This window comes from Mizuhopecten yessoensis, unplaced genomic scaffold, assembly GCF_002113885.1.
Source record: "Mizuhopecten yessoensis strain PY_sf001 unplaced genomic scaffold, ASM211388v2 scaffold641, whole genome shotgun sequence".
Classification (NCBI taxonomy): domain Eukaryota; kingdom Metazoa; phylum Mollusca; class Bivalvia; order Pectinida; family Pectinidae; genus Mizuhopecten; species Mizuhopecten yessoensis.
In genome coordinates, this window is record NW_018403648.1 from 394,619 (window position 1) to 408,379 (window position 13,761).

The window sequence follows — 13,761 nt, forward strand, 5'->3', positions numbered from 1 at the left end:
CGTTTCAACTCAATAGTTGCTGTCTATGTATCCTTTGCCAATAAAATATGTTTGAACTAAAAACTTAAAAGTGTATTTGCTCATTGTTGATTTAATATATTCCAATATTCATCGTCGTTTTTTGTCTTTACAAATAGTACCGAAACGTCCTATTCTTGTATGTGCACTGTCAGAGCGCTGCGGTGTTTTTATTATTTTAATTCAGTGGAGTGACTTGGGAACCTGCGAATAGGCAGGCGATTTTATAGTCTTGGGGTATACAAAGGGTCAAAAATTGTCTACTTACATGCAACTAAATATTAAAATTTTAATATTTTCTTGAGATATATATGTTGTAAAACTTGTTTCCAAATCCATTTTCAACATTTGTGTATTGCTTCATATTATACTGTTAATGAAAAACTAATAAATTCATATTAAATTAGATCGTCACCTGTATTCTTTTAAGCAGGTGCTCGCATCTTTAATAGAAAATGAAACGTGTTTTTAGTGGATAGAGTAGTCTCCCTTTACCGGTTGTAAATGGAAGTGGGAAATTTGAAGATGGCGAGAAGGAAGGAGAGGGAGCAAGACAGACTATCGTGTACATTTGTTTTCGATGGCACGTTGCAATCAAGAGTACGAGGAACATTAGTTATTGAACTTATCAAGTATCTACTTTATGAAAGACAGCAGATCCCTCTGCCTATTGACTACGTGAAGCAAGAATTGAAAAGAATATCAGAAAGTCAACTCGGAAACGAACAGGTGCTCCAATTATTAATTGAATTAGTTTAATTAGTTTTCCTCGTGCAATTCAGTTATCCGAGGTTTTTCGAACGTTATGAGTTGCTATCAAAAATCGTTTCTATAATCTTCATTAAAGTCCTATTACAACAGACATAACAATTAAGGGTTACAAGTTTAAAATGATACATATACAAAAAAATATATACACTGAAGAGCTGAAAGTTTTAAAAATAAATAGTCTCTGACAATAAGAATAAAAAAGGATAACGTAAGTGAATACTGATACATGCAGTGATGTTAAACTCTTTCGTTTCAAGCACACATGAACCATATCATTTTGCTGCAATTAATCCCATATTTTTTACTTTATTTTCTGGTGCAGTTGTTGTGGAATCATATATAAATAAATAATAAACATACTGTATGGATGCTGTTTGAATATTACATAGCTATTTATTTAAAAATGATAAAAATAGAAATTCCTTGAAATACCATGGGAATGTGCAGTTCAAATATCAGATTGTTTATAATATAACATATAATATAACATTGAACTTAAAACGGCATCTTCATTGACATGTATTTCTCCTCTCCTTTAATATTACACCCTGATATCTCACAAGTACATGCTAATTGCTATACGCTTATTAAATTCAAAATATATTTATTTTCCTATCATAATTTCTTATATTTTGTAAGTGACCATGACCATAAAAAAAGACAGGATTACTTTTTTCTTTTTATCTATAGCTATTAATTATTTATTAAGTTTGTTTGATATTTATTTGCTGTTTATTGCCTTTTAGAATGGTGGAAGAAAACCAAAAAGTCGACAGTTGAACAAATTAGAGATAAAGCGAGCCACCAATACACTGAAGAACTTTGATGAATTATCATCACATGTGCTGCAGGTTTTTGAGATATGTCCAGAAATCCATCAGGCTCTTCTGATGTTTGGGGGAACTTCTGTCAGTCCTAAAGAATCCTATCTGGTTAATCTACCAGGGATTAACCCAGAGGCAGAAGGTCTCCCTCTGAAAACTTGTGTTAGATCCCTGTACCGACAACTTATATCACAAGACATAGTGGGTGGCTCCAAGCCAATCGGAACCACATGCTTGAGGGTGTTACTTCATGCTCCAAGGGAGGCCGGAGTGGAATGGTTCCTCCCAAAACCTGCTTTCAGAGTACCAATGAGGGGGAAGCAATATGTTATGAATTTTTGTGGAAAACATTCAAACTCCTACGGTCACAATATAACTAGGGATGAATATGAAATAGAAATATCAGGAATTGAACCGTTGGAGTGCTCAAATGTGAGTGTGCCTCTAGAAGATGAAAATGAAGAGGATCTGTCATTCTTGTCAAATAAATGGCTTCATAATAGCACAGATGGCTACAACAACCAGTCTCAGGACAGTCTAACGCCAAAGGACACAAACTCAACAGATACACTCGTAGAGAGTGTGGTAAACATGCAGTTCAATGATGTGATAGATGAAAGTGCAGATGAAAGGGTATTCACACTTAACAAAGAGCAGTACATGTGGTTCCAGGCACCACTGGTGGTGAAAGGTTATAGAGATAGGACATCAAGGCAGGCTTCAATGACTGATGGTTTGATGTAGACTATGGGCAACAGGACCTCTGTGACTAATGACTTGATATAATCTGACTGGTGGTTTGATGTAGACTATATGGGCAACAGGACCTCTGTGACTAATGATTTGATATAATCTGACTGGTGGTTTGATGTAGACTATGGGCAACAGGACCTCTGTGACTAATGACTTGATATAATCTGACTGGTGGTTTGATTTAGACAGGGTCGTAATGCATAAAAAGACATGCAGTGGCGAAGGGGCGACAAGAGAGGAGGATTTATTTCAACAATTGATAATACCACTTTGACACCAAGTAATCAAATCATGTTTACATTTATTATTTATCATCACAAATTATTTGTAGACATGCCAATATTCAAATGGACAAATCTTTGTTGGCATCTGATCAGTAAATAAGAGATCATGGCATCTGATCAGTAAATAAGAGATCATGGCATCTGATCAGTAAATAAGAGATCATGGGATTGAACTCTATTTTTATAAAACACATGCATGCATGCATTGACAAGATAACAAATCGCTTGTTAGATCATAACTAAATGACATCTGATTTTTCCTGTAATCACTTAAATTTATTCAAGACCATGCAGAACATGTATAATTGCTTTCCCTTTTTAACTTTATTTTTAATACTCTTTTAACACCTAGTAAGCACACACATCACACACAATACAGATTTTCTGGCAATCCAATACATGTACAACAAGATTATCTTAGAATGTGTATGTATCATATCATATTATATATTTCAATAATTAATGTAAGCATTTTTGTAAATGAATCAGATGACTACACATTGTACCATGTTAAACCATGAACTGTTGCCTGACAAGATATAAAAATGTTTTTGTTACATATGTATGTAGGTGTTCTGATTTGGGTCAATCTTTCCTCCTCAGGTATCATCCCAGACCGTCGTTTTGATATTCCTATATTGTTCATGTGAAAAAAAATGCTCCTGTAATATAAAATAATATAATAAAACCATACCAATTTACTAGACCCAGAAACAATATAATAAAACCATACCAATTTACTAGACCCAGAAAAAACAGAACGGTTTATACAATTTACATCATCAAATTATAAACATAATTCTGGTAAGAGTCAACTTTTACTTAAAACAGCTTCTTTATAACCAAAAGGCCCAGGGTGAGTTTATTTGGAAACTAGCATGCTGAGAAAGGGCTTCCAAGGTTGTTCAAATGAATGACCTTCAAGGTCAAAAGGGTGAAATATTTAAAAAATTCTGAATAACAAAAATTTTGCATAGGGTGCAATTTGGGCAGCAGAATGCTCAGATGAAGAGCTATCAAGTTTGTTTGTGTGAATTACCCTGACCAGCTTTAACTTTATAAGTCACAAATGAGTATAAAGGTTTAAACGATCTCAACTCAATAAACAAAAGGTCTAACGTGTTAGGGTGGTGAAATTTGGCAAGTTGCATGCTGGGATGAAGGGCTATAAAGTTTGTTAAATTTACTGGCCTTATTTGACTTTTAAGGTCACAGGGGTCAAATGTGATAAAAAACAACATTTTCTTTTGAATGACATTAGAGTCATAGATATCAATATTTTGTCTGTAGCTCTATTTAAGTCCACTTTAAATGTTACAAGAGTGAGTGATGCAGGCCCATTGGGCCTTTTGTTTCTCTCAGGGTTGGAAATATTATTACTTGCAGATATCCTGAAATAAATATATATATAGTAGCTCAGTCATTTAATTTTTTAAACATAATATAGCAATTACCATATTAAATTTCAATATGTAAAGAAATTTGAAAATTGTCAATAAATTCAATACATTTCTGAATGCATTAAAGTTTATTTTACTGTCGGTTTTTGCTGGTATTCCGTTCATCTCCAGTGGTGGATCCTGAGGGGTTTTGGCTTCAGGAAACCCCCACACCCTGAGAATTTTCTTTAAAAGTCATATATTTTCACCAGTTTTCTCAATCCCACCCCCACCCACACACACAGGTCTCCGGATCCGCCACTGATCTCTAACTATTTTTACACTTTTAAAGTATGAAAGAGATTGCATGTTTCCTTTTATTATATACAAATAAGTTTGTTATGATTTTCCATTTTTCCATACTCTCGAGAAACTTATATTCCAGCATATTGGAAGAACGCTAAACTCGATTGCGATCCGGTGCATCCATGACATTATTGGTTCTTGAATTACTTCTTACTTCCGGCATAAAATCTAGATCACGGAGGTGCTTGTTAATTTCGTAACTGGACAGCTGATTTTTTTCAAGGTTGGTTTACGGTAAGCATCATAGTAAGTTGGTTACCTAATCAATTTATTGAGTATATAGATGATCTTAAGAATATTTCGGTTGATTCCACGGAATATTATACAAGCCTGTCACCTCCAGTGAGGATGCCACAATACTGCAGAGGGATTTAGATAAGTTCGGAGAAAAAAGTGAAAATGGAATTCCACCCCAAAAATGTAACATTTTATCCATTTCGAAAAATAAGAATTCGGTAAATTATAAATAATTTCTTCATGGTCATTGTCTAGAGCATACTGATAAAGCGAACTATTTGGGTGTAACATTGAAAAAAGATCTGAAATGGGATTCTCACATTACTGAAATAACTAGTAAAGCTAACAAGACTCTTCGCTTCATTCGGCGTTACCTAAAAAATAATTCTAAAACAATAAAGTAACAAGCATACAAATCTCTGGTGCGTCCGACTTTGGAATATATGCTTGTACCGAGTGGGACCCATACCAAAATGGTGACATAAATAAATTGGACATGGTTCAGCATAGGGCTTGCACAGCTTGTCACCAGCAGATACCATAACACGTCCAATGTTAGAACGAATATTCATACCCTGCCTACTCTCCGCTCTGATGACGCAATATTTCAAAAATGTCTCGTCAGAAAGCTACGTTAGTACAGCTAATCCAATGTAGGTGACAGGCTCGACGACCTAAAGTACTGGCCCAGCCTCGCTGATAGGCGTAAGGATGCCCGCCTAACCATGATATTTAAAATCATTTCTAATAGTCTGTAGCAATTACGAAAGAAAAAATTCTAACAAAATAGTTGCAACAGACATGACACTCTCGCTCTTTCTTCTATCTCACTCCACATTATAAAACAGACTGCTGCAAATACTCTTGTTTTCCCCAGTACTATCCCAGACTGGAACAACCTCCCACCAGACCTGGCCTCATCTGAAACCTTGGAAACCTTTAAAAGTTGTCTTTCATCTCTACAAAATAAGCTCTATTCTCACTCTCTTTTCCTGTACATAAGTACAACCCAGACATTGACATGATCTTCAGTATGATGAAGTAGGTTGATTATAAGGTAGAAGTAGAAGTATTTTCGACTGTTTTTTAACAGTTCCTTGTTGACATTGGTTGGAAGATGAGTTGTCTTTGGAAAGAGTTATCGTTAACTTACTATCATGATTATTTTATGGGTTGTATTGACAGGCAAGGCTGTGTGGTTATTTTTATATAGTTGATATAGTACAGTAGTCGACACCAATGGAAAGCTTCAGGTAGCTTCTTGCAGCACATTTTAATGTTCCTCTACTAATACATGACTTCTGGTGCGTATATTGATATAGAGGAAATATAATCCAGAAATCTAACAGTTTAAAAGGCGAGTTAAAATACTAAATAATCCGACATTTTGTGCTAAAATAAAAAAAATGTTAATATCCTGTTATTCTGTCAAAATTTATGTATACACGGGTAACTGTATACCAGGTCGCCACAAAAACACGGGCGCTTGCATCGGATGTGGAGTTATGTTAGGGTGTAAAATGTTCTCTACTTTTATTGACATAGTAGGGTAGGGATGACTTTTCTATTATCACATATGTACATATCAGGTGCAGATGGCTGTGATAATAATAATGGCAGAATTGTTGAATAAACAAATTGAAGCAAAATTAAGCATCAATGTTGTTCATCACTAATATTAAGTCTTGAATTTTACGTGTACAGTTGATTCACATTTACATTTTTTACATATAGAAAGTATGTATATATCTACAAAGACGTGGTCATTAATCCCATCGCCATCATTGAATATGGCTGGATAATTAAATGTAAGGGTTAAATTCAGAGTCTCCCTCCTAAATATTAGGAGAGTTGGCAAGTTATAGTGGATTAGCTGGCTGAAACAGCTAGACCACTATATTATAGTCCCACGATTTTGAGTAAAACACCTATCTTGACGAATGCCCCACATATACATGTGCCTTGATCCTGTGACCCAGTGGTGAAGAGCTAGTGATCACAGATGGTCAGATGCCTTGACCACTCAGAAACCTTAGACCTTGCATACAAAAATGTGGTTCTAAACATTTCTTGACCTTTAATTGCAGGTTTGGATTCCAGTAATGTGAGCATGAAAAGTTTGACTGCAGCTGTGTGTGGATGTGTAACCAGGGCAACCACCAGGTGGCACCACCCCAAGGTATATAGCTGGCCATCCATCCTTTTAATCAGGTAATTATACACAAAATCAGGAAACCAATATAGTCTAACAATTAGAAAACCATTTCCCAAGGAACCAACATCAATCCTATGGTAGATTTTCATGTATGTATAAAATCTTACAAAAAATCCTGAAATTTTCCTGGTATAAAATTATCAATGAGTTTGACAATAACTTGTGTTACAGGTGTTTCACTATGATGTTCTAGGCATACCTGTGTAAGATTTGACAATAATTTGTGTTACAAGTGTTTCACTATGATGTCCTAGGCGTACCCGTGTAAGATTTGACAGTAATTTGTGTTACAGGGGTTTCACTATGATGTCCTAGGCGTACCCGTGTAAGATTTGACAATAACTTGTGTTACAGGTGTTCCCACTATGATGTCCTAGGCGTTCCAAAAAATGCAACGCAGAAAGATATTAAGGCAGCCTTCATTGACAAGTCAAAAAAGGTATATCTAACAAAGTATGTAAGAGAAACAAAACATGTACAGGGAATGTTATGTTTCCATGACATATATATCACTTTCTTCAGGTTATAGACAAATGGCTTTTCACTCACACTGCTAGAAAACTGCATAAAGGTATTCATAAAACAGCAAAACGAAGACTTTTGCATGCAGACCTTTCTCTTTGGTAAAATATCCCCCTTCACAATTGGAATTTTCAAGTATTTGTTCTACTCCATAATATACCACCCTACCACATACAGTATTTGTAATAAAGCCTATGTTTTAAGTGTGGATTTTACCAACATTGCTCCAATTAACTACATGTCTGCTTTAATATGGACAGCTCAAGTTACTTGAATAAGTATAATATTAATTGCTGTTTACTGGGGTTGTTTGCCAAAGTGTAATTTTTACCTTTTTTCAAAGTGTGTGGGAAGTCTTAACTTAAAGGCTCATGGGCATTTTTAAAGTCAGTGCTGTTATATAATTATAGTAATTATCATTTTATGGATAAGTGATCATGATTGCCAGCTTCTGATTAAAAAATTTGATTTTCATTAATTGTAGAATGACAATTTATGGATCCTGGTTTAAATAATGACTTTAATATCATACAGTTGTTCCATTCTTCATCATAATCAGTCAACATTTAGAACTATTTCCCTCAAGGAGTAGAGACTCATGCCATCAGGAGAGGGAAATAGTGCTTCTATGGTGTTCCAACTCCGCATGAAATTAGTTTAACTGTTTACTGATAAGGTATAAAACGGCTGTTTTTGTGTTGCCTGCAACGCCAAGTGACGTATAGGTATTATTTTGACTGCGTTGTTGTCTGTTGCACGTCTGAAACAAGGTTTACAAGGTGAATCAAATAACCAGTCAACATTCATAGGGTAGCAAACACNATCACATGACTCGTCAACAGTCGTAGGGTAGTAAACACCAGTGTAATACATGACAAGTTGACAGTCGTAGGGAAGCAAACACTAGTGTATCACATGACCAGTCAACAGTCGTAGGGTAACAAACACCAGTGTATCACATGACTCGTCAACAGTCGTAGGGTAGTAAACACCAGTGTAATACATGACAAGTTGACAGTCGTAGGGAAGCAAACACTAGTGTATCACATGACCAGTCAACAGTCGTAGGGTAACAAACACCAGTGTATCACATGACTCGTCAACAGTCGTAGGGTAGTAAACACCAGTGTAATACATGACAAGTTGACAGTCGTAGGGAAGCAAACACTAGTGTATCACATGACCAGTCAACAGTCGTAGGGTAACAAACACCAGTGTATCACATGACTCGTCAACAGTCGTAGGGTAGTAAACACCAGTGTAATACATGACAAGTTGACAGTCGTAGGGAAGCAAACACTAGTGTATCACATGACCAGTCAACAGTCGTAGGGTAACAAACACCAGTGTATCACATGACCAGTCAACAGTCGTAGGGTAGTAAACACCAGTGTAATACATGACAAGTTGACAGTCGTAGGGAAGCAAACACTAGTGTATCACATGACCATTCAACAGTCGTAGGGAAGCAAACACCAGTGTATCACATGACCACAGTCGTAGGGTAGTAAACACCAGTGTATCACATGATCAGTTGACAGTCGTAGGGTAGTAAACACCGGTGTATCACATAACCAGTCAACAGTCGTAGGGTAGTAAACACCAGTGTATCACATGACCAGTCAACAGTCGTAGGGTAACAAACACCAGTGTATCACATGACTCGTCAACAGTCGTAGGGTAGTAAACACCAGTGTAATACATGACAAGGTGACAGTCGTAGGGTAGTAAACACCAGTTTATCACATGACCAGTCAACAGTTGTAGGGTAGAAAACACCAGTGTATCACATGACCAGTCAACAGTTTTAGGGTAACAAACACCAGTGTATCACATGACCAGTTGACAGTTGTAGGGTAGTAAACACCAGTGTATCACATGACTAGTCAACAGTTGTAGGGTAGTAAACACCGGTGTATCACATGACCAGTCAACAGTCGTAGGGAAGTAAACACCAGTGTATCACATGACCAGTCAACAGTCATAGGGTAGTAAACACCAGTGTATCACATGACCAGTTGACAGTTGTAGGGTAGTAAACACCAGTGTATCACATGACCAGTCAGCAGTCGTAGGGTAGTAAACACCAGTGTATCACATGATCAGTTGACAGTCGTAGGGTAGTAAACACCGGTGTATCACATAACCAGTCAACAGTCGTAGGGTAGTAAACACCAGTTTATCACATGAAAAGTCGACAGTTGAAGGGTAGTAAACACCAGTTTATCACATGAAAAGTCAACAGTTGAAGGGTAGTAAACACCAGTTTATCACATGAAAAGTCAACAGTTGAAGGGTAGTAAACACCAGTTTATCACATGAAAAGTCGACAGTTGAAGGGTAGTAAACACCAGTTTATCACATGAAAAGTCAACAGTTGAAGGGTAGTAAACACCAGTTTATCACATGACCAGTCAACAGTTGTAGGGTAGAAAACACCAGTGTATCACATGACCAGTCAACAGTTGTAGGGTAGCAAGCACCAGTGTATCACATAACCAGTCAACAGTCGTAGGGTAGTAAACACCAGTGTAATACATGACAAGTTGACAGTCGTAGGGTAGTAAACACCAGTGTATCACATGACAAGTTGACAGTCGTAGGGTAGTAAACACCAGTTTATCACATGACCAGTCAACAGTTGTAGGGTAGTAAACACCAGTTTATCACATGACCAGTCAACAGTCATAGGGTAGTAAACACCAGTGTATCACATGACAAGTTGACAGTCGTAGGGTAGTAAACACCAGTGTAATACATGACAAGTTGACAGTCGTAGGGTAGTAAACACCAGTGTAATACATGACAAGTTGACAGTCGTAGGGAAGCAAACACTAGTGTATCACATGACCATTCAACAGTCGTAGGGAAGCAAACACCAGTGTATCACATGACCACAGTTGTAGGGTAGTAAACACTAGTGTATCACATGACCAGTCGACAGTCGTAGGGTCGTAAACACTAGTGTATCACATGATCAGTCAACAGTCGTAGGGTAACAAACACCAGTGTATCACATGACTAGTCAACAGTTGTAGGGTAACAAACACCAGTGTATCACATAACCAGTCAACAGCCATAGGGAAACAAACACCAGTGTATCACATGACCAGTCAACAGTTGTAGGGTAGAAAACACCAGTGTATCACATGACCAGTCAACAGTTGTAGGGTAGAAAACACCAGTGTATCACATGACCAGTCAACAGTTTTAGGGTAACAAACACCAGTGTATCACATGACCAGTCAACAGTTTTAGGGTAACAAACACCAGTGTATCACATGACCAGTTGACAGTTGTAGGGTAGTAAACACCAGTGTATCACATGATCAGTTGACAGTCGTAGGGTAGTAAACACCGGTGTATCACATAACCAGTCAACAGTCGTAGGGTAGTAAACACTAGTGTATCACATGACCAGTCGCCAGTCGTAGGGTAACAAACACCAGTGTATCACATGACCAGGTGACAGTTGTAAGGTAACAAACACCAGTGTATCACATGACTAGTCAACAGTTGTAGGGTAGTAAACACCGGTGTATCACATGACCAGTCAACAGTCGTAGGGTAGTAAACACTAGTGGATCACATGACCAGTCGACAGTCGTAGGGTCGTAAACACTAGTGTATCACATGATCAGTCAACAGTCGTAGGGTAACAAACACCAGTGTATTACATAACAAGTCAACAGTTGTAGGGTAGTAAACACCAGTTTATCACATGACCAGTCAACAGTTGTAGGGTAGCAAGCACCAGTGTATCACATAACCAGTCAACAGTCGTAGGGTAGTAAACACCAGTTTATCACATGAAAAGTCGACAGTTGAAGGGTAGTAAACACCAGTTTATCACATGAAAAGTCAACAGTTGAAGGGTAGTAAACACCAGTGTATCACATGACCAGTCGACAGTTGTAGGGTAATAAACACCAGTGTATCACATGACCAGTCAACAGTTTTAGGGTAACAAACACCAGTGTATCACATGACTCGTCAACAGTCGTAGGGTAGTAAACACCAGTGTAATACATGACAAGTTGACAGTCGTAGGGTAGTAAACACCAGTGTATCACATAACCAGTCAACAGCTATAGGGTAACAAACACCAGTGTATCACATGACTAGTCAACAGTTGTAGGGGAACAAACACCAGTGTATCACATGACCAGTCAACAGTTGTAGGGTAGTAAACACCAGTGTATCACATAACCAGTCAAGAGTTGTGTGTCATATTTGGTAATGTTAAAGTATACAATTATATACGGAGTCAGTTAACCAATATATCTGGCATTCTCAGTAGGTTTTGAAATAGGTGGTTGACTGGGAAAGAACAGCCAATCAAATGTTTACATGCTTTGATTTTGACTAATGTATATTCTGAAAAAAGAACTGGTTCAATTTTGATAAATAAGCAGGGCATTTTTTGCCTGCAATCATCTTTAAATGAGAAAAACTATGTCTTTTTATTAGAACTTGATGTAATATACATATGTAGAACATGTTTTATTTTTAACTTCAGTATCATCCCGACAGAAACTCCAATCCTAATGCTAAGACAATATTTTCTAAATGTGCGGAAGCCTATGAAATTTTAGGGAAAGAAAAATCCCGGACGGATTACGATGCCTCCTTGAGGCCACCATCAAACACGTACCGTCCTCAACAGTCAGGACACCGTCCAGATCCATTCCAGTCCTCAAGTACAGGATACCATCCTAGACAGGAGACAGCATATCGAGGTTCATCATCAACTCGAAATCGATATCGTGGTTATGAAAGGTAAAAAACCAATACTGGTTCCACGGGTACATTGTTATTGATATGTATTGGTTTAGATACTGGTTCCACGGGTACATTGTTATTGATATGTATTGGTTTAGATACTGGTTCCACGGGTACATTGTTATTGATATGTATTGGTTTAGATACTGGTTCCACGGGTACATTGTTATTGATATGTATTGGTTTAGATACTGGTTCCACGGGTACATTGTTATTGATATGTATTGGTTTAGANCCTATGGGGGAATGGGTCTGTGTCTCCTATGGGGGAATGGGTCTGTGTCTCCTATGGGGGAATGGGTCTGTGTCTCCTATGGGGGAATGGGTCTGTGTCTCCTATGGGGGAATGGGTCTGTGTCTCCTATGGGGGAATGGGTCTGTGTCTCCTATGGGGGAATGGGTCTGTGTCTCCTATGGGGGAATGGGTCTGTGTCTCCTATGGGGGAATGGGTCTGTGTCTCCTATGGGGGAATGGGTCTGTGTCTCCTATGGGGGAATGGGTCTGTGTCTCCTATGGGGGAATGGGTCTGTGTCTCCTATGGGGGAATGGGTCTGTGTCTCCTATGGGGGAATGGGTCTGTGTCTCCTATGGGGGAATGGGTCTGTGTCTCCTATGGGGGAATGGGTCTGTGTCTCCTATGGGGGAATGGGTCTGTGTCTCCTATGGGGGAATGGGTCTGTGTCTCCTATGGGGGAATGGGTCTGTGTCTCCTATGGGGGAATGGGTCTGTGTCTCCTATGGGGGAATGGGTCTGTGTCTCCTATGGGGGAATGGGTCTGTGTCTCCTATGGGGGAATGGGTCTGTGTCTCCTATGGGGGAATGGGTCTGTGTCTCCTATGGGGGAATGGGTCTGTGTCTCCTATGGGGGAATGGGTCTGTGTCTCCTATGGGGGAATGGGTCTGTGTCTCCTATGGGGGAATGGGTCTGTGTCTCCTATGGGGGAATGGGTCTGTGTCTCCTATGGGGGAATGGGTCTGTGTCTCCTATGGGGGAATGGGTCTGTGTCTCCTATGGGGGAATGGGTCTGTGTCTCCTATGGGGGAATGGGTCTGTGTCTCCTATGGGGGAATGGGTCTGTGTCTCCTATGGGGGAATGGGTCTGTGTCGCCTATGGGGGAATGGGTCTGTGTCTCCCATGGGGGAAAGGGTCTGTGTCTCCTATGGGGGAATGGGTCTGTGTCTCCTATGGGGGAATGGGTCTGTGTCGCCTATGGGGGAATGGGTCTGTGTCTGCTATGGGGGAATGGGTCTGTGTCTCCTATGGGGAATGGGTCTGTGTCTCCTATGAGGAATGGGTCTGTGTCTCCTATGGGGGAATGGGTCTGTGTCTCCTATGAGGGAATTGATCTGTGTCTCCTATGGGGGAATGGGTCTGTGTCTCCTATGGGGGAATGGGTCTGTTTCTGCTATGGGGGAATGGGTCTGTGTGTCCTATGGGGGAATGGGTCTGTGTCTGCTATGGGGGAATGGGTCTGTGTTTCCTATGGGGGAATGGGTATGTGTCTGCTATGGGGGAATGGGTCTGTGTCTCCTATGGGGGAATGGGTCTGTGTCTCCTATGGGGGAATGGGTCTGTGTCTCCTATGGGGGAATGGGTCTGTGTCTCC

General features: G+C 39.1%; 2 protein-coding genes across 4 annotated transcripts in view; both read left to right on the forward strand.

Moving 5' to 3' along the window:
* Positions 1–526: 526 nt before the first annotated feature.
* Positions 527–3,861, forward strand: LOC110451345 (MAD2L1-binding protein-like). The gene is made up of 2 exons (XM_021499316.1): positions 527–747; positions 1,536–3,861. Exons 1-2 carry the CDS (start codon positions 544–546, stop codon positions 2,355–2,357), a joined length of 1,026 nt encoding a protein of 341 aa, XP_021354991.1. The 5' UTR covers positions 527–543; the 3' UTR covers positions 2,358–3,861.
* Positions 3,862–4,329: 468 nt separating this feature from the next.
* Positions 4,330–13,761, forward strand: part of LOC110451355 (dnaJ homolog subfamily B member 9-like) — a 15,853-nt gene continuing 6,421 nt past the window's right edge. Inside the window, exons 1-4 of one of the 3 annotated variants that reach the window (XM_021499342.1) lie at positions 4,330–4,629; positions 6,720–6,843; positions 7,202–7,286; positions 11,889–12,148. In XM_021499342.1, coding sequence (XP_021355017.1) covers positions 6,743–6,843; positions 7,202–7,286; positions 11,889–12,148 — 446 coding nt within the window. In that variant the 5' untranslated portion in view covers positions 4,330–4,629; positions 6,720–6,742. Of the gene's footprint in view, positions 4,642–6,719; positions 6,844–7,201; positions 7,287–11,888; positions 12,149–13,761 lie in introns of all 3 variants that reach the window. The other 2 variants (XM_021499335.1, XM_021499328.1) reach the window with 2 other exon arrangements.